This window comes from Vulpes vulpes, chromosome 7 (genome assembly GCF_048418805.1).
Source record: "Vulpes vulpes isolate BD-2025 chromosome 7, VulVul3, whole genome shotgun sequence".
NCBI lineage: Eukaryota > Metazoa > Chordata > Mammalia > Carnivora > Canidae > Vulpes > Vulpes vulpes.
Window position 1 is genome coordinate 13,416,903 of NC_132786.1, and position 27,873 is coordinate 13,444,775.

The 27,873-nt window shown below is 50.6% G+C and overlaps 1 protein-coding gene across 5 annotated transcripts; it reads left to right on the forward strand.

The window, feature by feature from the left end:
- WDR91 (WD repeat domain 91) lies at positions 1-27,768 on the forward strand. Of its 5 annotated transcripts, none has more exons than XM_072762985.1 (16): positions 1-188; positions 1,381-1,440; positions 1,705-1,884; positions 2,454-2,661; positions 4,510-4,592; positions 5,498-5,628; positions 6,686-6,851; positions 15,032-15,187; positions 16,697-16,890; positions 17,603-17,753; positions 19,032-19,126; positions 19,282-19,450; positions 21,310-21,418; positions 22,221-22,333; positions 23,570-23,767; positions 26,166-27,768. In XM_072762985.1, exons 3-16 carry the CDS (start codon positions 1,738-1,740, stop codon positions 26,328-26,330), a joined length of 2,085 nt encoding a protein of 694 aa, XP_072619086.1. In that variant the 5' UTR covers positions 1-188; positions 1,381-1,440; positions 1,705-1,737; the 3' UTR covers positions 26,331-27,768. The 5 variants fall into 5 exon arrangements, with proteins under 5 accessions (XP_072619086.1, XP_072619087.1, XP_025840309.2 ...); XM_072762986.1 differs by having other exon boundaries at positions 2,601-2,661; XM_025984524.2 differs by lacking the exon at positions 1,381-1,440 and having other exon boundaries at positions 10-188.
- Positions 27,769-27,873: the final 105 nt, after the last annotated feature.

The following is a 27,873-nucleotide window of genomic DNA, read 5'->3' on the forward strand; positions in this document are numbered from 1 at the left end:
TCGCGGCCCAGGCCCCGCCCCTCCCGTCCCCGCCCGCCGCGGCCGCTCAGGGCGCCGGCGCAGCGATGGCGGAGGCGGTGGAGCGCACAGACGAGCTGGTCCGGGAGTACCTGCTCTTCCGCGGCTTCACACACACGCTGCGGCAGCTGGACGCCGAGATCAAGGCGGACAAGGAGAAAGGGTTCCGGGTGAGGGCGGCGCGGGCAGAGGCGGCCCCGAGGGAGCCGGGCGCGGGCCCCCCTCCCCCAGCACTGCCCTCCGGGGCGGGAGCGGCGCTGTCACGGCGCCGGGGGGACCGTCGGCAGCCGCGCGTCCGGGGCCCTCGCTGGACGCACGACGGACTGAGGTCCTGCGAGGGGCCGTGACTTGCCAGAGGGTGCCCGGCGAGCCCGCAGCCTCGCGAGGCTGGAGCCCAGCTGCCCTGACTCCTGGTCCAGCTCTCGGTCCTGCACGCTGCCGCCTCCAGGCAGGTGCTGGCCAATTGGCCTGGATGGAGATGGAGGTTTTAGGAGCTACGGTTGGGTCGACCGTTGAGTTTGGGCAACAGAAATACTCCAAGTTGGCTTCCGATGGCCCTGGGGGCAAAGGGCTGTGCAGCCCAAAATGTTAGCTGGGTTCAGATGTCTTTTTGTGTTTGTTTTAAAATGGCTTTGCAGGTGACTTACTGGCCGCCTCAGTTGGGGAAGCCGGTGAACATTTTAAAACCTTGTATTTCCCCTGTTCAAACATGATTTTCTGGAATTAAAAAATTTTTTTGTTTATTTATTCATGAGAGACACAGAGAGAGAGAGAGAGAGAGAGGGAGAAGCAGGCTCCATGCAGGGAGCCCGACGTGGTACTCGAACCTGGGACCCCGGGGTCACCGCCTGGGCGGAAGGCAGGCACTAAACCGCTGAGCCCCGCGGGCTGCCCTAGAAGTTCTTGGAATTTACATGTGTGTGACTTGTGTGTTTTTGCTGACTCTTGGTTGGTGTTGGCGGGTGAAGTGAGAGAGGCAGGGAGCTAGTAGCCCAAGAGCCCTGGGCAAGTTAGGGGACCTGGGTCCTTGTCTTGCCAAAGTTAGTGGAACTTAGAGGCAAAAGCAAGTATTTTCAGCTGTCCAAGCCTCCGTGCCCCCCCCCCCCCCACCTCCGATGTGGGTGTTGGATTGGTATCTAAAACCTTCTCCTCCAGACTGTGTAACTCTGGTGTGATTTTTTCACATGGAGGTGACTTCTTTGGCTGACATCTGAGCAGCTGCCAGGACGGGAGTGGTGCTTCCATGACTTGAATCAGTCAGTGCATCTGTCCGTGAGTCTAGGACTCCTGGAATGGTGGAGTTGTGTGTGTGGGGTGACTACAGAGATTGTCTCTCTCTTCTTTTGTTTTTTGAAATCGTAGGCACCTGAGAGCAGAGAATCAAAGTGACATTGTCGAGTTGGTTGAGTAAACCAGACACAGGTCTGAGACCTAGACTCAGGTCTCCTGCTTTGTGCTTTTACATGGGAAATTTACGTGCTTGCTAAAGGGTCGAACCACAGATCTAACATCAGAAAATAACTCTAACTACCACATGCCTATGTTTTGAACGCTTTAGATTGCTAACTTAAAAAAATAACATTCAGAAGCCACAGCAAGAGGAAAAGGCTGTATGAGCTTTGCGAAATGATGGGAACATTGCCTTTTGTCCATCACCAGCTCCTCCATCCCATCTTTCTCCACCAGGTGGACAAGATTGTGGACCAGCTGCAGCAGTTAATGCAGATGTATGACTTGGCCGCGCTTCGGGATTATTGGAGCTACCTGGAGCGGCGGCTCTTCAGCCGCTTGGAGGATATATATAGACCCACCATCAACAAGCTGAAAACCAGTCTGTTCCGCTTTTATCTCGTCTACACCATCCAGGTGCTTGTTAGCTCACAGACTCCTTGGAGAGAGTTCTTTGACCCCAAAATAGATTTTCTTTTTAATTTCTAGGGAGGACTCTTTATGTTCCTCTGGGAAAGGGTGGAACAGTCACAGTGCAAATTATTTTTGACTGTTTTCCTACTTTTCCCCCTCCTTCTCACCTCTAGATCATCTGACTTGTCTTCCTCATTCCTATTTCCTCTCGTTTTAAGCACATAAGCCTGGGTGGTGTTTCAACGAATAGAAGTAGCTGGGTTAGTTTGAGTAATAAAGCTTATAGCTGACCTGGGCAAATAAGCCACTTAGATTATTTGAAAATCAACTAGGAATTTTTAGGATGGCATTTATCTTCAGGATTTCAGTTTAAACCAGCTTCTTGGAAATTACAAGGAATTTGAGAAAAGAGTGATGTCCTTTATGGCATTTGTAGATTATATTTGGCCTCTTACCTGGCAGGCTGGCATCCAGAGGCTCTCTGTTGTGCAGTAATGAAGAATCTTACTTCTGGACTTCTGTGTCTGTCCCCCTCCCCCCCCCCCTTTGCTACCTCCTCTTTATCTTGGCAGACAAACAGAAATGACAAAGCTCAAGAGTTCTTTGCAAAGCAGGCCACAGAGCTCCAGAACCAGGCTGAGTGGAAGGATTGGTTTGTCCTGCCCTTCCTCCCATCCCCAGACACCAACCCCACCTTTGCTACCTACTTCTCTCGACAGTGGGCTGATACGTTCATTGTGTCCCTGCACAACTTCCTCAGCGTACTGTTTCAATGCATGCATATCCTCTCCACTGCCCGGGGCTATGGGCCGAGTCTGCCGCTTGCTCTTGAGGCGATTGTTTCTTCTCCAAAATGCCCATGGACCGTTGTCATGTGTTCTGTGAGGGGGCTGGACAGATTGTGGTTATTTTTGCCAGCTGGCCAGGAAATCCTACATCTTTGTTGTGACGCTGCCGAAGTAATAGCTGACATGCATGAGCCGGGACGGTAGTAGCAGTGGGGTACAAGCGCCTGGCTCTGCCGGGAGCCCTCAAGTAGTGCTGGGCAGGTACAGGGGGTCGAGAGGTGGCTGCTGCTCATTGCAGCTGGCCAGCCTTGAGAATACCCTCTCTGTGCATGCCCGGTGCCCTCCTCCCCGGTCCCCCACCCCAGGTTATTCCTTGGCTTTCTTGAGATTAGATAGCAGGTCAGAATATTTCTTGGGCCACAGCTTCCTTCCTGTGTTACCGTTTGGGTCACTCTGACAGTGACCTCAGTGTTCCTCAACTTGCCAGAAAATGGAGCAGCTTTAAGAATATGTGTATGGCTATTTAAGAGAAGGAGAATGTACGTAATTTGTAGCCTACCGTGTTGACCATTTTGTCATGGAAAGCTGGCATTCATGAGGCCCAGGACATCCCCCAAGGCTTATGCTCTTTAGGCTGGAATTCTAGAGGAAGAGAAGGGAATTGGGTTTGAATGGATCTGCCTGGTGAGTCACTGATAAATTGGGTGTTGTAGAGCCCCCCCCCCCCCACCACGGGTGGCCATTTGGCCTCTGGGAGGGACATCTGTGGAGGTAGGAAGGGTGCCCTTTCCTTTTGTGTTGTGGGTCTGAGTGGGAATTCCACTCTGGCCAGGTATAAAAGCCCCTCCTCCCCTGAGGGCTTTCAGGCTAAACTAGCAGTGGGCTTAGGCCAGTAGTGGTTATGACTGACCATATGGACCCTCTAAGGAAATTGGAAACGTCAGTGAAGGTCTTTTCAGTGCAAGATAGTGCCCTGCAAACTAGATGGCCTCTGGGAGGGACATCTGTGGAGGTAGGAAGGGTGCCCTTTCCTTTTGTGTTGTGGGTCTGAGTGGGAATTCCACTCTGGCCAGGTATAAAAGCCCCTCCTCCTCCTGAGGGCTTTCAGGCTAAACTAGCAGTGGGCTTAGGCCAGTAGTGGTTATGACTGACCATATGGACCCTCTAAGGAAATTGGAAACGTCAGTGAAGGTCTTTTCAGTGCAAGATAGTGCCCTGCAAACTAGGTCACACACACATTTGAGCCCCAGTTCCCTTCCCTAGGACTGGAGCCCTACCTGATTTGTGCCTGACTGAAGCTGTTTAAGGGGGAAAGGCTGACTCCCTGACCCAGGATGTGGGTATTCATAGCATGTATGAGATTGTCCAGTCTGCTGGAAGCTCTCTGCTCAGTCTACACCTTTGCTAGGGAGAGGTGCAGTCTGGAGAGGGGAAGGCCAGGAGACTGAGCCTTCTGCCCAGATAGTAGACCGGCAGGCCCTTGGTGTCACTCCTGAGTGTCTGCACTGACCTGGCTACAGTTTGTGTTGGCTGCAAAGCCCACTGAGTGCTAACTCTTTGCTGCTGGTGTTGGGGAGAAAATGCTCAGGTCTAGATTTACATCCTCTTTCTGGGCTGACCAGCCAGATTGTCACGTGTGTCCATGAGTCTGTCCGGAGAAAGTCAGGCCAGATCCAGCGCCAAGGGAGAGACTCTTCCCTACAGGTGTGGAGAGCCCGCAGGATGAAGTCTGTCCTCTGTGCCCTATGACTTAGGCTCAAGGGTTTTGCTGCTGGGTCAAGAGTGTGGGAAGGGCTTTTAAATCATTTCCCAGGCAGGCTTTTTCTTTAACTTTGTGCACCAGTTCCCGTGATCCTGAACTTTGATGCAGAATGCCAGAGGACCAACCAGGTTCAAGAAGAAAACGAAGTTCTTCGCCAGAAGGTTTGTTCTGAACACTCTTGCTTCTTGGGTGGGAAGAACTTCCGCTTTTCACATGTGAAATTAGGTAGTGGTGGTGGAGGGCTGGTTAAAAATAGGAAAGCACTAATCTCAGATGCAAGTGAGTCACCAGCAAGTCAGTACTGGTGATTTGGGGGCTGTCACAGTCTCTGAAAACCAGACGCCAGCTTCATGTTTAGCAGGAACAGCACCGTAATGGCAGTGAAGTTTGAGAGGAGGAAGACTATGTGCTTTCCTGGGTCTCTTTCATACCCCAGTCCCTTTCCAAATATATCCACATCTCTGTTGCTTACAAACCAGATATAATTTTGTTATTCTGCTCAGCTCCATGACCCTCTAATTGGGGAAAATGATAGAGCCAGGGGACCCACATTTGCCTTTACATGTCTCTGTCATTGACATTGAGGCCACTGCAGGTCATATATTTGGAAAAAGGGAGATCAAAAGCTGTTTGCATTTTGGGGGCGGATATATTTTTATTTCAGGCATGAGGTCAAAAATGCTGAACTTTATTTAAAAATAATTTTCCATGAGAGTCCCAGGGCCTGATTTTGTCGATTCCATAGGGTGGAGGACCGGGTAGAGCTGTTTTTCCTCAATGAATTCAGGAAGAAGCAAGTCAAATGAGGAAAAGAAAAAAAGTGGGATTTGTGTTGGTCTCTCACCTCACTGTAGTCCAGGGACAGCTGCCACTGGCCTGTTTACCCACTCCATGGGGAGCAGAGGCTGAGGCCGGCTCCCCAAGGCGCAGACCCAGGAGCCCCTAGAGCCGGTGAGGTTGGGTATTGGAGGTGATGGTGATGTGTCTCCTCCTTAGCAGAGGGAAGGTGAGAAGATGAGGTGAGGCCACCATCTCATTCGCCCCCCCCCCCCCCCCCCCCCCACAGCTCTTTGCCTTGCAAGCTGAAATCCACCGCCTGAAGAAAGAGGAGCTGCAACCAGAGGAGGAGGAGACTTTGGTCCAGCACAAATTGCCTCCTTACGTCTCCAACATGGACCGTCTGGGGGACTCGGAACTGTGAGTGTGTGCGGGCTTCAGGGCATGAGGGGGGCATGTGAGGGCAGCCCCTCCTCTCATCTGTTCCGCGTCGTCTTCCCCTGACCCTGCTGACATGGAATTGCCAGGGAGCCTCCTTGGCCCTTGCTGTTCCCATCTAAGCTTTCTGAGCAAGGTGCCGGGCCTCTGAACCTGCCCCGAGGGAGGAGGGGCCCTGCACGACCAGATGTGCGCATCTGAGTAAGTAATAAACACAGAGCCCTCGTAAAGCCCTGGGCAGTCTGTGTTGAGAGTGGTGCCTCATGGATGAAAAGGTTGGCACCCAGCAGGTTGGATGCAGTCTGGTGGAAGTGTGCTCCTACCCGAGGGTCCAAAGAGGTAGGCAACTGGTGAAAGAGGCCACCTTAAAACACAGCCAGTTAAAGCGGAGGCCCCAGCCGATGGTAGTGATGGTAGCAGTTGAAGAGACCGAGGCACAGAGTGGCCCCGCAGCTAGTGGCAGGTGAGGCAGGATGCCAAGGCAGGCCGGCAGAGTCTGGACCTAGGTGGGGTCGCGTGCGCTACCAGGTGAAACAGCTCTGGTTTCCGAGCTAGCATGGTGGGGGTCGGGGCGGGGGCGGGGATCAAAAGCAAGCCAGACCCGTAACTTAAAAAAATCTTGGCTTAAACTAAGTAAAAACAAACAGGTGCAGTTAATTTTATGATGAATTTGTTAGAGCACAGTGTATCCAAAATACCATTTCTGCCCGTGATGACTATAAACCAAGTATTCCTGAGATCTTGGGACCATTTTTGTGCTGAGGCTTGGCTTCTGGTGTGGGTCTTACGCCGCTGGCGCGCCTGGCTTCGGACCAGCCCGTTTCAGGTGCTCAGCGGCACGTGTGGCCAGTGGCTCTTGGACGGCAGAGAGCCGCAGGCCTTACCGTGGTGCAGAGATGCTCCCTGTGGTAGAAGAAACAGTGCCAGGGGTAATGCTTGCCCCAACGTGGGGGCCTGGACCCGGAGCCCAGGGGGCCCGTGCTCTGGGTTCCCTCACGTCCCCCTCCAGCCCCGTGACCTTGTGTGTCTGCTTGTCCAGGGCCATGGTGTGCAGCCAGCGGAACACGTCCCTGTCCCAGTCGCCTCGAGTGGGTTTCCTGTCCTCGCTGCTGCCTCAGAGTAAGAAGAGCCCCTCAAGGTTATCGCCTGCGCAGGGCGCGTCCCAGGCTCTAAACTCGGCCAAGAAGGAGCCCTTCAGCGGTCAGGTGAGCGCAAGGCCTGCCCTTTTAACTCCTGCCAAGAGGCCCCTGACATCCGACTGTACTTTCAACCTACGTGGAGTCAAGCCAGGTGTCGTTTGTTCTCTCCTTAGGACTGCTCTCTCTGGTGTCCTGATGAGATCCTAAGTTCACATCTCACTCCCTTTCTTCCTTCCTCCCTGCCTTTCCCTCACACATAAGTGATGGTGCTGCAGGGGGAGGGAAAAGCTAAGAGAGTGGAGGCAGTGAGGAGGAAATCCACTTCCCACAGCCTTCGCCCACCCTGCTGGCCAGCGCTGCAGGTGTCGTGGGCACCCTGAGATGGTAGGCCGGTGGGTGCTGCTGGCCAGGGGTGGAGCCGGGTCTCAGACTGCGTCTAGCTTGGAGGGACCTCTCACTTGGCCCCTTGCCACTACATTGCCTGCACTCCTGGGTCCTGCCTTTAAGCCTGTGACCCCCTGCAGGGGAGCGGGTGCCTGGCAGGGAGAAGTGAGCTTTGAATCTCTTCCCTTTTTCTCATTAAATTCCTGTGAACTCGTGAGAGCTTGTGATGGGGAGTTGGTGGCTGGAGGGTGAATTCAGGCCACTGTGGAAGTTTGAATGTCTGGTGATCTAAAGCAGTGTGTAGAGGAGGAGTAAATTAGAGTGACTTCTAAATCAATGTGTTGCTTGTACAAGTTGGTATTCACTGATTCCTCAAAGGACTTTGGCTGTTCTTCACTTTTATGGAAGCTCGTAAGAGAATTTCTTTTATGCCAGGTCATGTCCAAAACGGCCATGGGTCCCATGAGTGGTTTTCCTGGCAGAGATGGTCAGCGTTGCCCACAGCAGTGTGGCACTTTCACTTTCCAGAGTGAAAGTTTAACAGGCCCACAGTTACACGTTGCTGCTTGGTCAGGGATCCTTTCTCTTTTAATGTGTTTTTACGAGCTACAGATAAAGTAAGTCATCATAATCGCTGCCCTCCTCTCTTACGACCCTTGGCCTGAGAAGAGCTGCAAGTGATGCAGAAGTTTGGGGCTGCTCCCTGCCGCAGGGAAGCGGGGGGCTGCCCAAGGGGTGGCAGGGCTTTTAGCACAGCCCGTGCTATTTTGCTGTTGAAGTGCAGGTGCTGAGCAGGACGCTGGGGAGTGAAGAGTGCAGGCTTCGGAGTCAGGCCGTGTACTTTCAGCCCCAGGTCCTTGTTTATCATCCTTGCTCAGATTGCTTTAAAGTCACCCCAATTTACTTGGGATGATACTAACATTTATTGCTCAGGAGAAGTTCCTGAACTGCTGTAAGAGCCCTTGGTATACGCATGCCTGACAGACTGTACACACCCAGTACGTGGTAGCAGTGCTGGTCGCATTTGGGAAGGTACTGGCCTACTGGAGTCCTCGACTCAGCTCTGAAACCCGAGGTGCTAGCAACGCAGTACGACTGTCCCCTGGCATTCATGAGGTCCCAGGGCAGTCCCAAACCAAACCTGGTGATTGCCATGGCAGTTTTTCTGAATCCTGAACCTGAAAATTCAAATTCCAGCTCTGTGGAATGTGGCTGAATAAGTTATATTGTTTGCATTGCAGATCTCTGTCACAGTTGAATATTTTATAAGTGTAATAGTTGATGTTTGGGGTGCTAAGTCTCTTGAAAAAAAAAATGCAGGAAATTCTGAAATTCAATTTCATTGACTTAAAGAAAACACGAGATGGGTTCTTTGGGGTTAAGCCTGTAGCTTTGTTCTTTATGTGTCCAGGAACTAAGTGTTACATAGTGAGATTCGCATGGGATTGGAAATTTTCTGTGCAGTTCATGTTCATGGGATGAGGATTAGAATGTAATTCGCAGTAAGCAATTGCCTCTAAAATCTGTTCCAACAGAACTTGGGTCACCGTGAGGTATGTTAACAGAGCAAAGGTAGCTCTCTTTCCATTTCACGAATGGGGGTGATAGATATCTGCCATCTGAAAAATCCAATGTTTAGGTCACTTGTGGTTTTATTAATTTGTTAATTAGACTCAGCCTTGATACTTCAATTCTGAAAATAACTAGTATATTTGAGGTTGAGGAAAATCAGAGCATTTCAGAGTTACAGGAAGCTTAAAGGTTATCTGCCCCCCCCCCCCCCCCCTCCTGTTGGGTAGAGGAGCACGTCCTCTGATTGATTGCTTCCTGTGATGTGGAGCTCACTACTTGTTAATATGGGGATAGTTGCCTCTTAGCTATTTGTAGAAACCTCTAAAAGTTTTACTTGTTGATTGTAGCTTTGCCCTTTAAGCTACTTGGACACTTCCTATCTTGCCATGATGAGCACTCTGTTCATTCTTCCCTCTTCTCTCCAGTGTTTTCCTGTATGACATGACCTTCTAGACCTCTCACCATCCTGCCTCCCTCCTCTGGGGGACATTCTAAGTTTTTAATTCTTCTGTTATAATTAATACACCAAATTTGAGTGTATTAAAATTTGAGTGCTCTCTTACCAATATCAAATGCAGTTAGTTGTATGATCGCTTCTTATGACTTTAATGATACATTGCTTTTATTTTTTAATTTATTTTTTATTTTTTTGATACATTGCTTTTAACTTAGTAGAAAATGACATTTGCTTTTTAATGAGCCACCTTGCTTTGTTAGCACGTATGAAGCACAAAGTCTTTTTTTCACTTTTGACTCAATGGAGCTCTCTTTCTCATTTTATTTTAAGATTTTATTTATTTATTCATGAGAGACACACACAGAGAGAGGCAGAGACATAGGCTGAGGGAGAAGCAGGCTGCCTGCAGGGAGCCTGATATAGGACTCAATCCCAGGACCCTGGGGTCACACCCTGAGCCAAAGGCAGATGCTTGACCACTGAGCCACCCAGGTGCCCCTCTCTTTCTTTCTTTGTTTTTTAAAGATTTTATTTATTGGGCAGTCCAGGTGGCTCAGAGAGAGAGAGAGAGAGGCAGAGACACAGACTGAGGGAGCCCAACGTGGAACTCGATCCCGGGTCTCTAGGACCAGGCCCTGGGCTGAAGGTGGCACTAAACCGCTGAGCCACCGGGGCTGCCCCTCTCTTTATTTTTAATGAGTAAGCAAACAAAAAAAACATAAGGTTTATTACATTACATTATTGCTATTACATTAGCAATAAATAAAATAATCAGGCCTTCCTGTTTTAAATCTGATTTATGTATAGCATTGGACATTTCAATCACATGAGCATCTTGCCCACTTGTGATGGATCATTGTAACCTGGTCATTACTACTGAAACGTTCATGGCATTGTACATGGCACAATATATGGTGATGTACACTCTGGGCTTTATAGACATCTGGAGGCAAAATTTAAGAAACAAATGGAAGTAACTCGAAGACCACAGCTCCTGAGCTCTTCTAGGATCTCTGTTACAGTAGTGCCTGAGGGCACCTGCACTGCTGGCTCACCCAGCCTCCACTTTTTCTCGGTCTTTCCCTCCAGCCTTATAATGCCACTCCTTCCACTCCCACTCAGGAAGCTATGGGGCTGCCAGGTATTATAGAGATAACCTCTAATTGGCTGTAAAGAAAGCAAACTTCTGCATTTGTAACTCTTATTAGTATCAAATTACTTCATAGCTACTGAGACATCAGTGGTAAGAACAGCTGCCCTTGGGGCTGTTTCCATGGATTTTAATGGGACAGAGGAAATGGGAGCCCTCTTCCATGCCTTTTGTTCTATAATTTTACATGTGATGAGGGCCTGTCCTCTGGGTAGCTTTGTATTACTTCAGGTGAGACCAGATTACTGGGACTTGTTTCCTGCCTCTTTTGGATGACTGCCTGGTAAAGAATATAATTTGGACCACTTGGAATGTTTTATGAATCTGGTAGTTAAGACTTTTATGAGGTTTGCTTTCAAAACTGTAAATTACCAGTATTATCACAGTAAACATTTATTTAGGTTATGTACAGTTGTAGCTAGACACACGTTTACCTTAACCTATTTATTAAAGTGTTTTGTGAAGTGCTGCATTCACCAGTTTTTAGCACATTATTGTTTTGTTGTTCACCATTCTTTAGTAAATAATGAGATGCAGTTGAAGGAGAAGCTCTCTGAAAGTGGATCTGATGAGGTCACGTGTAGGTCCCTAGCTCTCTTGGCATAAACTACCCTGTCATTATAAAGACAGTTTTTCAGTTCATTGTGGTGCCTTCTTTTAACACTGTTTGAATTTTCCTTTTGGAGGATGGTCCAGCCCTTACCTGACCACCTACTGGACAACTTCCTTCTCATCTTGACTTGGAGGGAACCACCTGCCTTTGTACTTTTTTGTGTCATATTTACTGTCCTGTCCAGGAAAGTGCTACAGGGGACTTTTGTGTCAGAGGAATTGGAAGTCCATCCCAAGCCTCTCTCTTCCATAGGTATAGAAGACACACCATGTCTTAAGTGTAGCAGTGAGCAGGAGAATTAGAATGCCACAGAGCACCTGTCTGCCCTCTGTAGCATTCCCCACCTAGGGCTGGCTCCAGGCTGGATCCCCTGTGGTCTACGTACTTCCAGGGTGTGAATGCAATATCATGTGGGTTCTTTTCCCTTTTCTTCTCAAGGGTCCAGAGTAAAAATTTCTGGGTCATGCTGATAAATCTGTCACAACTGCATAATAGTTGGTCCAGGCTTTTTGAGACTTTCTCACTTGTCTGGATTATTATTTTGGAAAATAACTGTCAACCCAGGAAGTGATCTTCTTTCTTTCCCCAACTATGTATGTAGCTGGTTGTAGAGTTGCTGTGGCCATGTTTAATCAGAAAACATGGCCTCTACCACCGTTTTGTTTGTTTGTTTTTTTGTCTTTTTTTTTTTATTAGAATGTGAGGGCTTTTGAAGAGATTTTTTGGAATTCTTTCCTTTCCTTTCCTTTTTTTTTTTTTTTTTTTTTGAGTCCTCTGCTGGTTAAGGTTTGTCTGTTTCATTTTTTTAAAAACTGGATGTTAATCCTAGTGGTCATTTATATTGTCTCTTTAGTCTCTATTTCATTAATTTTCATTCTGGTCCTTGTTATTTCCATTTTTTCTAACTTTGGGCTTCATTTGTTTTTCTAGTTCCTTGAGGAGGTTGTTCATGTGAGCTCTTTTTTGTTTCTTGGTGCAGGCATTTATTGCTATGAATATCCCTCTTAGAACTGCACCTGCTGCATCTCATGAGTTTTGGTGTGTTGTATTTACGTTTTCATTTGTCTCAAGGTATTTTTTGGTACTCTTTTTTGATTTCTGCTTTGATCCATTGGTTGTTCAGAAACATGTTATTTAACCTCCACATATTTGTGAATGTTTAAATTTTCTTCTTTTAATGGATTTGTAGTTTGGTATAATTGTGATGCTTGATATGATTTCAGTCTTACCAAATTTATTAAGACTTGTTTTGTGGCCTAACATATGATCTATCCTGGAAATGTTCCACGTGCTTAAGCAGAATGTGTATGCTGCTGCTTTTGGATGGAGTGTTTTGTATTTGTCCTTTAGGTCCATCTAGTCTGAAGTGTAGTTCAAGTGCAGTAGTTCCTTGATTTTCTGTCTGGATGGTCTCTTTATTGTTGAAAGTGGGGTATTGCAGTCCCTAATTATTATGGCATTGCTGCCTATTTCTCCTTGGTATTTGCTGTGTGTATTTGGGTGCTCCTATGTCTGGGTGCATAAATACTTACAAGTGTCATATCCTCTTATTGGATGGACCCCTTCATCATCACCTAATGACTTTGTTTCTTATTGCAGTCTTTGGCTTAAAGTCTATTTTGTCTGACACGAGTATAGCTACCCTTGTGGAAGTCTTTAGTCTGATTTGCCCCCGTGATCAGAGATATGGGGAGGAATCCATAGATTCATATAATCAGGGCTGGCACTCTGGGATTGCAACCCAGGGAGTGAGCACTACCTCCGTGGGGATCATGTGAGGTATGCCATGGTTTCAGGACTTCCTTGTATATCTTGACCACCTCTTCTGGGTAAGTAAGAGAAGTCTTTTTCCACTTTCTAAAACTGTGGAACCTCTTCAGTGTTCCATGAACCATGGGTTACTTACTTCTCAAAAATGGCCAGAAGTGCTGTGAGAAGGGCCTTGTCCTTGTTATGTGATTTAGCTCTGGGAACCTGACATTTCTTCTTATCTTTTCTATTCACTGTCACTTTCTTCTCTTTGTTCTTTTCATGCTACTGCTTTTATGAGGTTTCTCAGAGCGTGGAGTTTGCTGTCAGATTTGGGTGGGAATTCGACTTCTGTCCAGTGGTCCCTATGGGAGCAGTAACTTGACCTAAGCCTCAGTTCTTCCTAGTAAAATAATGTCCTCATCTTTATTTTAAGGGCACATTTGTAAAGTTCTTAGCGTGGTGCCTTGCATGTGGTCAGCATTCAATGAGTAATATATTTTGGTGCTGTTATTGTTGTTGGTATTCTTTCTAAGGTTATCTTGGCCAGGAATCCTACTTCTCCCAAGATAAGCCAGAATGTGGAGCATCAAATACTTTGCCTAGAAGAAACCTCTGATACAAGCATAAGTCGATACCCTGGAGAGCACCTCAGAAAAACAAATAACCCTGAAGGTCAGCTAGTTAGGCTCTATGTGAACTCAAGAGTCCTTTAAAATTTCCTTTTGAACTCGTCCCATGGTTTCAGGGTCTAAAGGAATCTGTTAATCATTTTAAGTTGTTTTGCGTTAACATAAAAAATAATAAGTAGAAGTAGAAAGCGAGCAGACTTTGGTTGAGTTTATTCTCTTGATTTATGTCTTACATGCTGATGACTTGCCAAGAGATTGGCCTCAGACCTGAGTGGCTGTTGGCATATGTATTCCTTTGCTAAGAGTGTAAAATAAGGTGGGGAGAGGGGAGCAGTGTTGGCCATCACAGTCTGTGGGAATAAGGTTGGAAACAGCCCAGTGAGATAATCTGGAAAGGATGAGGTGACCTCTCCTTTTCAAAAGGCTCTGGTGGTGCCAGGGTGGCTCAGTCAGTTGAGTGTCCGACTCTTGGTTTTGGCTCAGGTCATGATCTTGGGGTCACGGGATTGAGCCCTGAGTTGGGCTCTGTGCCCAGTAGGGAATCTGCTTGGGGTTCTCTCTCTCTCTCTCTCTCTCTCTCTCTCTCTCTCTCTGCCCTACCTCCTGCTTGCTTGCTCTCTCATGAATAAATAAATCTTTAAAATTTTTAAAAAATGGCTCTAGATTAAGAATCTTTTCTCCATGGGAGTGGGGTGGGGATTTTATTAATTCATCTGCTGTAACCTTGGCCTACTTTATCACTCTTGTCATGAAAAGGGGCCAGAAGATGCCAATTTCTTTCCTGCCCATTGTATCTTGCTCAAAGGTCCTTGAGTTTCCGGCAGTTTCTGTTAATGATTTCTGGTTGCCTAGTAACCATTTCCAAATACTTCAGTTTTGGGGTGCCTGGGTGGCTCTGACAGTTAAGCATCTGCTTTTGGCCCAAGTCATGATCACAGGGTCTTGGGATTGAGCCCCACATTGGGTCCTTGCTCCCCAGGGAGCCTGTTTCTCCCTCTGCCCTCCACTCATGTTTGCTTGCTTGCTTGCTTGCTCGCTCTCTCTGTCTCAAATACATAAAATCTTGGAAAAAAAAAAAAAGACAAATACCTCAGTACTTGTTAACCTTAGTTGGCTTAGTCATACACTTGTCCCAAAATAGGAGAGGGTATTGTGTTCCTTTTGCCTCCAGAGAGGTGATTGTATGTTGCATAAACCTTTTTTTATATTGCCCAAATATATAGTTGGTCGTAGATGTTTCTGACACCTAGCCTAGGGCCTGACCCCCCACCCCCCCCCCAGTCATGCTTGGTAAGTGCTGGTCTCCTCCTCCTTACCTGGAGTTAATTGTCCTAGCTAGATAAAGGAGGTATATGTGTCTGCCTGTAGGTGAGGGATAGGGCCGGCTGAGGAGTGCTGGTGACCTGCCTCTTAAAACAGGGGAGTGGACAACAGCAAGGAGGGGGTCCAGACTGCTTAGGTCCCTTCTTGACTTTGCCCCTAGGCTGAGGTGGTAATGTTCTGACTACCTCTCTACACAGCTGGGCATGAACCTTACCCAGGGAACCGTAGGGTAAGGAAGCTGCCCCCACCCCCCCCACCGGCTTCCGCTTCCTCCACCCCCCCATTCCCCCCCACCCCCGGCAGAGGTGTCATGATGTGGACTCAGGCAGGAAGTGACTTTTTACAACCCCGTATCTCACCCTCTAGCCTGCCAAGGGAAAGGATGCAGCATGTGGGCCCAAGGACGGGAAGAGCCTCTTCAGTGGGTTGGCCTCTGGGGAGTCCAGCTGGTCACAGCACCGGCAGCGGCGTCTGCAGGATCACGGCAAAGAGAGAAAGGAGCTTTTCTCTATGACTTTGCAGGTATGGCTCAGTCTTGACATTGTGCGGGTGCCTGCAAGGACAGTTGTGTGGCTGCTGTGGAAATAGGTGGGGTTGGTACAGCGCCTGCTCTTACCTCCTTATTTCTGCATGATAATATTAGCGTGTCAGATTCTGGGAGGCTTGGCAGGAGAGCCCCGTTTCCCCTGCTTTAACCCAGATCACCTAGCCTTGCTCTTTCCCAGGACCCCTTTGTCCTGCATCCCCTGCTGGAGATGCTGCCCTGACATGCAAGGCTGGGCTGTGGCCCTAGCCCTTGCCTCGCTGAGCCCTGGGACTCACATCACCAGTGAAAATGGGTCGGGGTCTACTCTTCCTGGCAGTAAAGCTGCTTCTCTTTCTGTCACGTACTCAGGATTGAAGGGAAGCACCCAAAGGATTTACTGGCTTTGCCATCTTGTTGGTCATTTATCCCCTACTTGGGGCTACGTCGCCTCTTTCGGAAGCACTGCTGCCAGTTACCAGCCCTGTGCTGGTTGTAGTTTGATGGCATAGGCCTTAAGGTTCTGATCTTGAATTGCCCTCTTCTGACAGTAGGATTAGGGAAATGCCTGCCCCCAGCCACTCCCAGAGGGCACCTGTCTGAGCTTGGAGGTCTCTCCCTCTGTTACATTTCTTTTGCTGTAGAACTGTGCTTTCTGCGACCCTGAGAGCACTTAGAAGAGCCTTGGGAGCCATACGGGGTGGTGGAGGTCGCCCTGGCTGATGCCCCCTGGCCTGGGTTATATCTGGGTGAATGGGTAGTAGCCATGGTGGTCAACATTCAGTGCACTAGGGAGGCAGAGACCAGGGCGGCTGTGTTCTCACCAAGCGGCAGGGTGTGGGGGGTACCCTCTGGTGCCCGGCCTTGTTCTGGCTCTGCTCTCCTGGGGTCTCTATCGTTCTGTCTCGCTGGTCGCCCCAGTCTCTTGGCAACCCCTTCCCAGGTGGACGTGCTCGTTGGTATGGTGAGATGCTGGCTGGGGGCTAGGCTTACCTCTGACTGACCTGGCTTCCCATCCAAATCTACCCCTTGCCAGCTCTTGACCTTGGGCAAGTTATTTAACTTTCTGCTTTCAGACTTAGTTTCCATAGTTATAAAATTGGGTTAGTAGTAGGACCTCAGAAGGTTTGGGGCAGGATTAAATGAGGGAAACAAACGTAGTCGCAAATACCTATTCACCCAGGTACAACCTGGCACTTACTAGGTGCTCACTGATTTTTATTGTTGGCCTGTCCTGAGTCATGTCAGCTGTGATAGGGAGAGGATGCCCATGGCCCACTACTCCCTTAGCAGGGCCTGTGAGAAGGGGAAGGTCTCTAGAGACAGGCCACTGGCAGAGCAGGAACCTGCCTCTCCGACAAACCGGGTGCTTCCTTCTAGACCCTGTACCCCCCGAGGGCCTCCCGTAGCATGCTGTGGCCTGGCATCCTAGCTGTCCTGTAGCGGGTCCCCGGATGTGAAAGGCTGGACCCAAGCCAACTGACTTGTCCCCGCTTGGCTTGTCACAGAGTGCAGAGAAGAAGCCCGAGGCTAGTGGCCCAGAGGCTGAGCCCTTCCCAGAGCTCCACGTGGAGGCGCTGGAGACGCTGACGCGGGCTTCTGCAGCAGGTCCCGAGGGCGGAGGGGTCCGCCCTGAGCAGCCATTCATTGTGCTGGGGCAGGAGGAGTACGGGGAACACCACTCCTCCATCATGCACTGCAGGTGGGCTCGGGTCTGTGGGGGGAGGCCTGGGCAGGGAACACGCTCCCCAGGAAGCCTGGCTTATCAGGCTGTGCATGTGAAGGTGTGGCGGGCAGGACGCACACCTGGTGGGATGGTCCCTGCTGGACCACAGCCATCCCTCTAGCATCAGAGGAGGGCTGGATAGCTGCTCTTGGCCCAGGTAACCTCTCTGTCCTTTACAACTGTGGGTTTCTGAGTTTTAGGAACAAGTTACCTTTTATTTGAACTCCCTAAGACTTAATTTTAATTTACTTTATGTTGCTTTACTTGTAGCTAAATATTTATCGTGTACAAGCTTCTAGCCACATGTGGGAAAAGCATGACCTTTATGAGGAACCCTCATGGAGTGTGGTTTTCAGAGAGTGGTTGGGCTCCCTCTCCTGGTGCAGATCGTTTGGAGCTGTGGCGCAGGAGGCATCAGGGGCCCAGGAATGGGGCTGGTGCACCTTGCTTGCTGCTCTGTCCCTGTTGCTTATTACCATAGGGCTCAGCACACAATAGGTCCCCTGTAAGTAGTTCTCGGACAAGTGAATGGATGAATGCTTCTAGAAATAGTTTTCACCCATCCTTGGAGTGTAGGCAGTTTGAGAAATCGTTGAGGAGTCAGCAAAGCAATCCTCTGGGTGCTAGCTGGAGAGGATGGTGGGCTCAGGCAAGGATGGTAAGAGCCTCCTTCTCTCTTCTGTCTTAGAGTGGACTGCTCGGGCAGGAGGGTCGCCAGCTTAGACGTGGACGGGGTCATCAAAGTGTGGTCTTTCAACCCCATCATGCAGACCAAAGCGTCCTCCATTTCCAAGTCGCCGCTCCTGTCTCTAGAGTGGGCCACCAAGCGCGACAGGCTGGTGAGTGACACCCATCTTGCTGCCGTCTGAGTGGGGAGCTCCCAAGGCCGTCCCCCAGCATCTGGCAGCACAGGCTGACCTGAGGCAGCCAAACCAAACCCTCCCTTTTCTCTAACTGGGGGTGGGGGGCCACATGCACCCAGACTGTCTCTGCAGGATTGTGTTTGGGGGGCAGGGGTGGTGGTTATTGGGTTAACAGGAATTGAAATCAGATGGTAGTGGGACCTGGAAAACACTCCTGTCTGGCGGTGGGGTGCTCTGCCTGGGGGAGACACCGGCTTGCCTCCTGTTCTGTCAGCTCCTGTCATCTCTCCAGTTTCTAACAGCCCGCCACCCGTGTTCTCAGCTGCCCCTGCTCCTGCCCAGACCCATCCCTGTGTGGCAGGCTCCCGGAGAAGCTGGTGGGGCTGGTGGCCTATGGGGGCCCCTCGGGTCCTCTAAGTGCCATTAATACAGTGTTCTCTTTCCTCCTGGACTTTACTACTTGAGAAAGAATTTGTAGTTAATGAGGTAAACTTGATTTATAGAGGTTTTTTGGTTTTTTTTTTTTAAGATTTTATTTATTTACTCATGAGAGACAGAGAGAGAGGCAAAGACAAGGCAGAGGGAGAAGCAGGCCCCATGCAGGGAGCCCGGCATGGGCATGGGACTCGATCCCAGGTCTCCAGGATCACACCCTAGGCTGAAGGTGGCGCTAAACCGCCGAGCCACCCGGGCTGCCCGAGTTTTCTTTCATTATATTCTATTTCAAGGACATCATACCAGGCAGCCCAAGAGGCAAACCTCGTTGGTTTTTAAAAAGTTTTTGATAACCTGCAGGAATTACCCTATGGTACTAGGATCTCCGAGCTTACTCTGTACAAGTATTAGCCTGCCAGGGTTAATTTGAGGTCAGAATATAGGCGGCTAGATGGTGAGCGAGAAGGGAGGACGGGAACAGCCAGGATTTAAAACTGGCAGAAATGGAGGGAAGGTCGAGGGCCTCATTTAATCAGCCGGCACATTTCCAGGTGTATCTCCGGGGATACCTCTCTCCTAGTCCATAGATTCCTTTTGAAGTTTTGCTTCTGTGCAGGGTCACCTGTGATGTCTTCACTGTAACTTTTAAATGAGGTCCATTTTAGCCAGATTTCCCGAGTGTGTTGGAGGCCTGCAGAGGCCGCAGGCTGCGGTGCTGTCCTCACCTCACAGGAGTGGGCCTGCCCCGCCCCCACGGTCCTCCCTGATGGGCCTGAGCCCCATGCTCTTCCTCGCATCTCCCGCCCCTTCTCGTTCCAGCTCTTGTTGGGCAGCGGTGTGGGGACGGTGCGTCTCTACGACACGGAAGCCAAGAAGAATCTCTGCGAGATCAACATCAACGATGACATGCCTAGGTGAGCAGTTGCCACTGCCCACACTCGCCATGCTCCGCGGGGCCTGGGTCTTGCTGGGCCTTCGGCCCCGGCCCCTGGGGGCTGGGGGTGGCCCCCCTCAGAGCCGAAGCCTGAGGGTCAGGCAGAGTGCTGACCTAGCCCCACGTGTATTGCAGAATCCTGTCGCTTGCGTGCAGCCCCAGTGGCGCCTCTTTCGTCTGTTCGGCCGCAGCCCCGAGCCTCGCTTCCCAGATGGACTTCTCTGCTCTGGATATCGGCAGCAAGGGTACTAATCAGGTTCCTGGCAAGCTGCTACTGTGGGACACGAAAACCATGAAGCAGCAGGTGCAGGTTCTGCCCTGTGGGTCTCCCCATGGGTCCATGCGGGGTCACACTCCTGGGGTAGCTGTGCATTCGCATCCCTGACTTCTCCCGAGCCTCATCCTCTCCTTGCTCTGGGCTCCTCAGATTCCAACTGGTGAGGCAGGTTCAAAGTTGAAGTGTTGGGAAAGTAGTAACACGCCAGTTGGGCAGATTGAGACCTGTGCCCCGAGCTTAGATGTCACACATAGCCCATCAGAGGGCCCTTGTGGTGTCTTTAGCATTTTTAAATTTCATTTCGTTTATATTGAAAGGCTCTAAAAAAGTTTATTGGAGGAGTTCTGGTTCACATCAAAATTGGGAGGAGGGTACAGAGATCTCCCATTTACCTCCTTAGGCCTTGGCCACTGCCAAGCTTTATACCATCTCCATAGCTTTGCTTTTTCCATCATCTCACATAGTTGGAATCTCATAGCATGGTCAGATTGGCTTCTTTCACTTGGTATTATGCAATCCAGTGGCTCATTTTTTTTTTGGAGACAAGTGGAGTCTCTTTCTGACTCCCCGTTAACCTAGTATTGTGTGGAAATGCCAGCAGCAGCTGGAACTGATGCGGACACGTGTATGTTCTTGAGAATTGACAGCCACATAGAAGCCACATAGAAGCTGGCTTATGAGCCATGTGGCCCGCCTTCCTCAGGAGCCAAGGACTACCCACCTGCCGTAGCAGGAGCTTGCTGCTGGGACCCTAAGCCCCGAGAAAGAGGGATGATGTGTGAGCTCACACATGTAAAAGGCAGCAGTGTTTCTTATTAAAATCAGTCTGGGCATGCAAACATGGCGTGGCTCTTGCCTTGAACAACAGCTTCCTGAGGTCACTGGATGGCACGAAGGGTGCCCATCCTACAGCCAGGCTGTGGCACAAGCATTCAGTTGGCACCTCCCCACATCCGCCTCTAGAGATGGTGTGCATTCCCACCTCGGGGTGTCCCCGGGGCACAGGGATCGGCGCCACACCGGAATTCGCAACCACCGTGCCCTGCCGCGTCTCTTTTCCTCCCGAGGGTTCCTCGTCTTGGCAAACGTGCCCCACCGAGAAACTGGGTGTCTTTCTGGAGCCAGCCTTCTCCCTCACCCTGCAGAGTCCCTGAGCAGACCTCTTCAGCTCCACCTGCAAGATGTTTCCATTCCGCCCACTGCTCTGCACTTGCAGGAACCTGCCCTCGACTGGCTCTCTAGTGCCCCTCTCTGGACACCGAATGACCTCCTGCCGGGGGGACCTCTGGGGGGACCTCCCCGACCCGCTGGAGGGAGTGGCAGGCTCTTGGCATGTCACACTGCTCCCTGTCCTTCTGGATTTCCCATCCACACCACTGTGGGCCCTACAAGATCTGCCCCCCACTACCCCTGCCTCGTGGTGTGTCCTGCGGCTGCAGGTCTTCCCTGCTTCCCTGAGTGCTGTCCTCTCCCTGGAGACTTCTCATCCCCACCCCATCTGGCACACCTTTGTCCTCCACCTCTCAGGTGTTTTCCCTTGTACAGCCCAGGTTAGTTAGATCCTTCTTAATCTTTCTCTTTTCCTCAAAGGCACTTATATAATAGTTTCATGTTTACTTGTGATCTTTAAAGTTTTGATGAGATACGAGTATATACAAAGGAGTGTTGCAGTCAAAGGTGTGCAGTTATAATGAGAAGCTGTAACACAAGCAACTTTGTACCGTTGGATTTTGAAAGTAGTACCTTCCAGTGCTTTTCATGCTCTTGTGCGCTCTCCTCAATCTTAGTCCCTTCCCTTTGCAGACAGAACTTGTCTTGAATATTGGGTGGTGGTTCTCTTACAGTTTGAGATTTAGTTGGTTTTTATTTTTTTATTTTTTCGCTAGCTCCAGTTCTCCCTGGACCCAGAGCCCATTGCCATCAACTGCACGGCCTTCAATCACAACGGAAACCTGCTGGTCACAGGGGCGGCTGATGGTGTCATCCGGCTATTTGGTACGCAGCAGGCATGCTCGTGGAGGTCTGGCCCCCTCCTTCAGTGTCCCACAGAAGGAGTCTTGCACAAAAATGCAAGACTAGACTAGAAGCTACTGCAGAAGTCCCAATTTGGGATGCTCGAAGTAGAGCTTAACTTTGGTCCAAGCCTGCTCCTTTCAAGACCTCTGTGATCGTTCACCTTGCACGTGGTCAGTGTGGTGGGGCTTAGCAGTCCTTGAGTCTGGAGCTGTTTGATCCGAGTCCTGCGTGAGATCCAGGAGGACACATGAGTAATGCCGTGCTGTCTGCCTGGTGTGGCTAGTTCGTTCTCCTGGTAAAAGCATCAGAACAGTGTGCTTCTGAGTTATCCGGCACACTGTCTCAGGAGCCCTATGCAGGCCTGCCCCCAGGAGAAGCAGAGTCTGGGAGGGAACTAGGGACCGTGTCTAGCAGACCCCCCAGGTGCCCTGGGGGGACCTTACAGAGGCTGCTTGGGAAGGATTTGTTTGTCTCCCTAGACTTGCGGGCTGCCCAGATGAGCTCAGGCTCCCCTGGGGATTCCTGAACCTCATTTTCAACCCAGGGAAGAAAGCTTCATTTTAGATATGTTAAATCGATGATGAATACACTGGAGGAGAGAATGAGCAAACTGAAAGACCTTTCGGGCAAGGGTCAGCTCTGTGATAGCTGTAGGTCCCAGGAGGCCCTTGGCCCCACAACCGTTCCTGCCTTTGGGCATAGGGCAAGAGGTGCTTCCTGTTGTGGGTGGATCCCTCCCCAGGGTCTGGATGGGGTTCTTAGTGTTCTCTCCTTGCCTCAGATATGCAGCAGCATGAGTGCGCCATGAGCTGGAAGGCCCACTGCGGGGAGGTCTACTCTGTGGAGTTCAGTTACGATGAGAATACCGTGTACAGCATCGGTGAGGATGGGAAGGTAGGTGGGAGCAGGATTTTGATCGGAAACTCCTCTTCCTCTGGCTCAGGCATCTGAGATTCCAGAGAGCACCAGAATGGCACGAGGAGCTGAGATTAATCCTGGCCGTGCCCTTTACTAGCTCCGTGACCTCGGGCCCCTCTCTGCCTTAGCGCGTCATCAGTATGTTAGGGGTAGTGATAGTAACCAGTCTCTGGTGAGGTTTGAACAAGTGTAGTGGGAATTGGCAATCAGAAAAGGGGAGAACCCAGCCTTCCTCATTGTTGTAGCAGAAGTGACTCTTCCCACTCTAGGTGGATCAGTGGGGTCCAGATTAGGGCCCAGGTTGTGAGGGTGGTCACAGTGTGATGTGTAGATGTGCTTCCTCGAGACAGTGTGTATAGGCCAGGGAGGAGTCAAGAAACGTAAAAAGGAAGTCAGGAGATAAAAAGTGAAGGTAAGTGCCCCCTTATGTGTTCTTTCTGGAAGGACACGTTAGGATTTCTGGAAAGGAAGCTGCGGTTGGGAGGCAGGCAGGCCGAGGTGGGAGGAAGACTTGTTTTTCCCGTATACCCCCCTGTACTTTGGATTTTACACCATGTACCTGTATTATTCATTGAAAACTGTAATTACAAAGTGAATTCTTCTTTTGAAAACTATGGGAAAGAATTTTTAAATTAAAGCTTGACTTCCTATTTGAGTAGGATTCTCAGTTAAGAGGTTGTCACACAGGCAGCCGGTCCATGGTGTAGACGAAAGGATTATGTACACTACAGTACATGAAGCCAGTTTGTAACCATACTGCTCGTGTTCAGTGGATTACACTCCTGAGACAGGGGGAGGATATTTGGAATTTATCCTCTCTTTGCTTCTAAGTCAGAAAAATCCACTTGGGTTCTAACCCTAGAAACAACAACAACAACAGTAACAATCCCTTGGAGCATTCCCCCTGCTTGAGCGATGGGAATCCAAACATGGGTAGTTGCCTTCCCGCTTCTTCTCCGGGAGTCAGGCCAGAGAGAAAGTTCAGGCTCTGCTGTGAAGTTGCGGACTCTTTCTAAGATGTTCTTCTCTAGAAAATTGTTTAACTTGTGTTAGGGAAAGACAGACTGGGGAGTCGTCCCACTAGCTTTCCTTGTGGCCTGTAGACCCACCCCCTCTACCCTGGAATCCGTCCTTCCCCCGCCCGGGCCTGGCCCTGGAGAGCCGTGGCCAGCCCCGCTGAAAGAGCGTTCAGGTTGTGTTTTGTGGTTGCAGTTCATCCAGTGGAACATCCACAAGAGTGGCCTGAAGGTGTCTGAGTACGGCCTCCCTGCCGACGCCACAGGCCCCTTTGTGCTGTCTGGCTACAGTGGCTATAAGCAGGTTCAAGTGCCCCGGGGCCGACTCTTCGCCTTTGACTCGGAGGGAAATTACATGCTGACGTGTTCGGCCACAGGGGGCGTCATCTACAAGGTATGGGGGTGAGTGGGGTTGTCATGGTGGGCAGGGGGCTTCCTCCCTGGAGGTCTGGGCCCAGCTGAGTGCAGGGAAGCCCCTGACCCAGGATGGATAGCACCTGGGGCCCCCTGGCTACAGGCCTGGCAGGGGGCTGGCCCCCCTGCTCGGGATGGGGATGTGGCATGGCATGCTCGTCCTTTTCTTTGCTTGTCCATCTGCTGTCCTTTGACAAGATTCTGGCCCTTTTCTGCTTTTGTTCCTTGGGAATAATACCTGTTAGAGAAAGTGTGAAAAAGTAGGGAGAGACATTGGGAAGTGTGTTGGGTTGGGGCGGGGAGCATGCCGCACATGGGGAGGTGGTCTGCTTTGTGACTCATCTGGTATAGATATATTAGTTTATCGGAGGTGCCGTGGGTTACGGACATTCCAGTCCATGGCCAAGGCGAAATTCGGGGCTGTGGTTTATCACACCATGATGTCAGTTGTCCACTTTGGTTTTGTCCCTCAGTTGATGTGCTTGCTTTAATTCTCACATCCGAGCTCTGATTCGTGTACTTTTCTGGTACAGTTGTCTGAAATTATAAACCTCTTCTGTTTTATTGGTATTGTCAAACAGACCAGTGAGGAGGATTTGAGTTGTAGTCTAAGCATATGTTTGTTGTTTTTTTTTTTTGAGATTTTGAGAGCAAGAGAGGGTGATGAGCAGTGGGGGAGGGAGAAGCAGATTTCATGCTGAGCAGGAAGTCCAGCTCGGGGCTCCATCCCAGGACCCTGGTATCATGACCTGAGCTGAAGGCAGATGCTTCACCGGCTGAGCTGCCCAGGCGCCCCTCGGCATATGTGTTTGGTAACCATGCCAACCTGTTCTTAGCCTCAGTGGTAACTCTGCCTACTGGTAGTGTTCAGTGTGTAGGTACAGAGCCACAGGTATAGTGTTCTCTGGTTGGGGGCTCTCCACGCCCCCATTGCCATGGGTCATTTGTCTGTGGACAGCACATGCTGTGGATGGCAGTTGTGTACAGGCATTGGCCTAAGCTCTTTGGGTGGACGCAGGGGAGACCGTGTGATCCTGCTCTTGTGGGGCTCACGCGTAAAACACCCACATCCTAGACAGGGCAGGGTACTGAGCCCAGGAAGCTGGGCAGGGGCTGAGTGCTGAGGGGAGACCCCTGCAGGGTGGTGGGGGTGGGCGGTGGTCTGTGAATGTGAGGCCTTCGAAGGAGGTGGAGGAGGAGTTGTTGGGAGGACTGGGAGTGAGGCAGGCCTTGGGGCCCCACAGGGACAGAGGCAAGTGAGAGCACTGGAGTTGGGGGAGGCGGAGGGGAGTGCAGAGGAGGTGGCATCAGGAGCCGTCTAGACCATTGATCCAGAGCACGGCCCCAGGTAATCTGGGTTTACCATCAGTGAGGCTCCTCTTTTCCACAGATGATGCGTTGAGTGGCTCTTGCCTTCTTAAAATTAGCTCTGTAATATCTTGTAATTGCTGTTAGAAGATGCTGTACAAAGCTTTTGGTTTGCAAGCCTACCTGGATTTTATTGGCTAGAAACTGAGTTTCAGTTATGCTGTACTTTGTGTATGGTTTTATGTGTGTTGTATGGATGTTTGTGTATTTTTAATCATGAGCCTTTGTCACTTGTGTTTTGTCCCAGTCAGCCTTTGTCATTTGTTCCCGTTAGCCTTTGTCATTTGTCTGGAATGCCTCCTGTTCTCTTGCGGCTGGGTAGGGATGAGAAGGTTCTGGAATTCTGCTTGAGCCAGGGTGGCTACTGTGGGCTGATGATTTGCAGTCAGACTTGCTCTGTGACCAGTTGGTAGGTTGCAGGATTTCCCTCTGTATAATTTTTGAAATGCTAGATACGGGGTCTACTTACTTAAGGAATATAATGAATTTTTGATTCTATTTTTACAGACTTTAAACAAGCTATGATTTTTAAATTACAAAGGCCAACGACTTCCGGTTCTTATTCATGGGTGTTGTCTGTAGCTGGATTGGTCATTATGCATGCTCCTGGCTTCCCCTTCCTTGATACCTTCCTACTCCTCATGCTGTGGGCTGAGTCCTGGTGGCTGGTGCTAGTGGGAGAGAGGCCGGGCTCCTCCGGGGTCCTCAGGGCCTTCCTGGGCGCCGCTGTGCTGGGTCCCGCGGTGGATGACCTGCAGCTTGCACTCCTGGGGGAAGCAAATGGGAAACCAACCAGCAGAAACCCGATCTAATGCTGGGTAGCAGGGAGCCATGTAGGGAAAGAACTGGGTGTAGGTCGGGGTGGGTGCAGAAGGCACCGGCCACAGCGAGTTAAAGGTGGCAGAGGAAATTCTCTAGTCTTTTCAGGTGTGTGATATGGTTTTCCACCTAAGACAAAGGAGTAACTATAGTGGCCGTGTTTGTGACACCTCCTCTCTCCTGTCTTGCAGCTGGGCGGGGATGAGAAGGTTCTGGAGAGCTGCGTGAGCCTGGGCGGCCACCGAGCCCCTGTGGTCACAGTGGCTTGGAGCACGGCCATGGACTGCGGGACGTGCCTCACTGCCTCCATGGATGGCAAGATCAAGCTGACCACCCTCCTGGCTCATAAACTCTGAGGGGACCCACCCTGAGGGACACCATGGAAGCAGTATTATCCTGAGGGAAGTGGAGAAACAGGACAGGAAGACAGGGCACTCTGCTTCCCACCCCTGGCCAGTGTGGGGACTCCTCAGGGAAAGATTGTCCTGGGAATCGGGCACTGCCGGGCTGCAGTGAGCACATGGGATCCACATGGGGTGGTGGCACGTGTGTCCTAGAGACCAGCATGCTGGGTAGTGCAAGAGGCATGCTCCAGGCGGTGGGGAGGAAAGTTCAGGAAGCAAGAGATGCAGTGTGATGGCTGCCCTGTTGGGCCAGGACGGGCTGACAGGGATTGTGTATATATTTGCTCATTTTTCATCTTTTTTTAAAAAAAGAATGCTCTCACGGTCAGCTGGTATGTCTTTCTGGAACATGTGTGTGCAACAGAGCGTCTCCCTTCACCCTTTGCCCTTGAAGAGGCAGGTGTTGCCAGAGGCAGCCGGTCGGCTTTGAGCCTAGGCCTTCCGTGCCAGCTGTGCCAGCTGTGGGGCTGAGCAGTGTGGCAGGTTTGCTTGTTGCTTTGCCGTAGAGCTAAGATGGCCCGTCTCACTCCGCTGGCGAGCTGATGGTTGTGCTGTCGCTGTTTCTTTGGGCTCCAGTCAGGGAGGCCATAGCGTTCCTTTTCTTCCCTGCATTGCTAGAGCTTCTTGGGATGAGGTTAGGGTCTGAGGCTCTGGTCCTGCCTGCTCCACGTGGGTGTCTCCTCCCTCTGCCACTGGGGTTCCTCTCTGTCACCTTCACATCCTTGAGGCGGACCGGAGCTGGCCACCAGTGCCGTGTGCTGATGGTTGGCGAGAGGACTGGGGCCAGGGGGCCAAGCTTGCTTGGCCATCTGAGGTGGGGGAGGTGGGGCTCTCCGGCTGCAGACGTGGGACAGAGATGGCCTTGGTGCCCAGACACTTGGGCAGTCGTCAGGCCTCTGGGCTCCAGCCCAGTTCTGGTGGTGCATGTCTGGAGTGGGGGTGCTCCCAGTTACCTACTTGTGGAAAATCATGAAGTCAGTCCTCAGGCCTCGGCTCCCGTCCGCTGGGATCTGGGAGGAAAAGTAGGTAATTGAGGTGGCCCAGCTCAGTTCTCAGCTATAAGAGAACACCAGAGGCTGGTAAGTAACTCCTTGCACATTTTTACTTGTTTCTGCCTTGGTAACCCTCTCTTCAAGTGAGGAAAACCAAGACGTCTCCATTCACAGTTTTCCCTGTCTTCCGCAGTGAAACAGCAAAGTATCTCCCCTAGTGATTCAGTAGGGCATTTAAGGAGCCGTCGTCACGTGTTTCATTTGTGTGACAGAATTCACTGTTTAGCCTCAAAGTTTTGTTTCAGTTTCTCTTCTTACCCCTTCTCTCTTCTCAATATGGTCTCCGCAGCTACCGAGATGTCTAAGGATCACAGAGAAACAAAGAACCCTTGAAAAGCTGTGTCTTCTCTCTCTTCCTTTATGGTCTGGGCTGAACACCTACCACCTCCCTTTTGTTTTGACCTTGGCTTGAGATTGAAGGGCTCCACGGCCCTGCCTAAAGA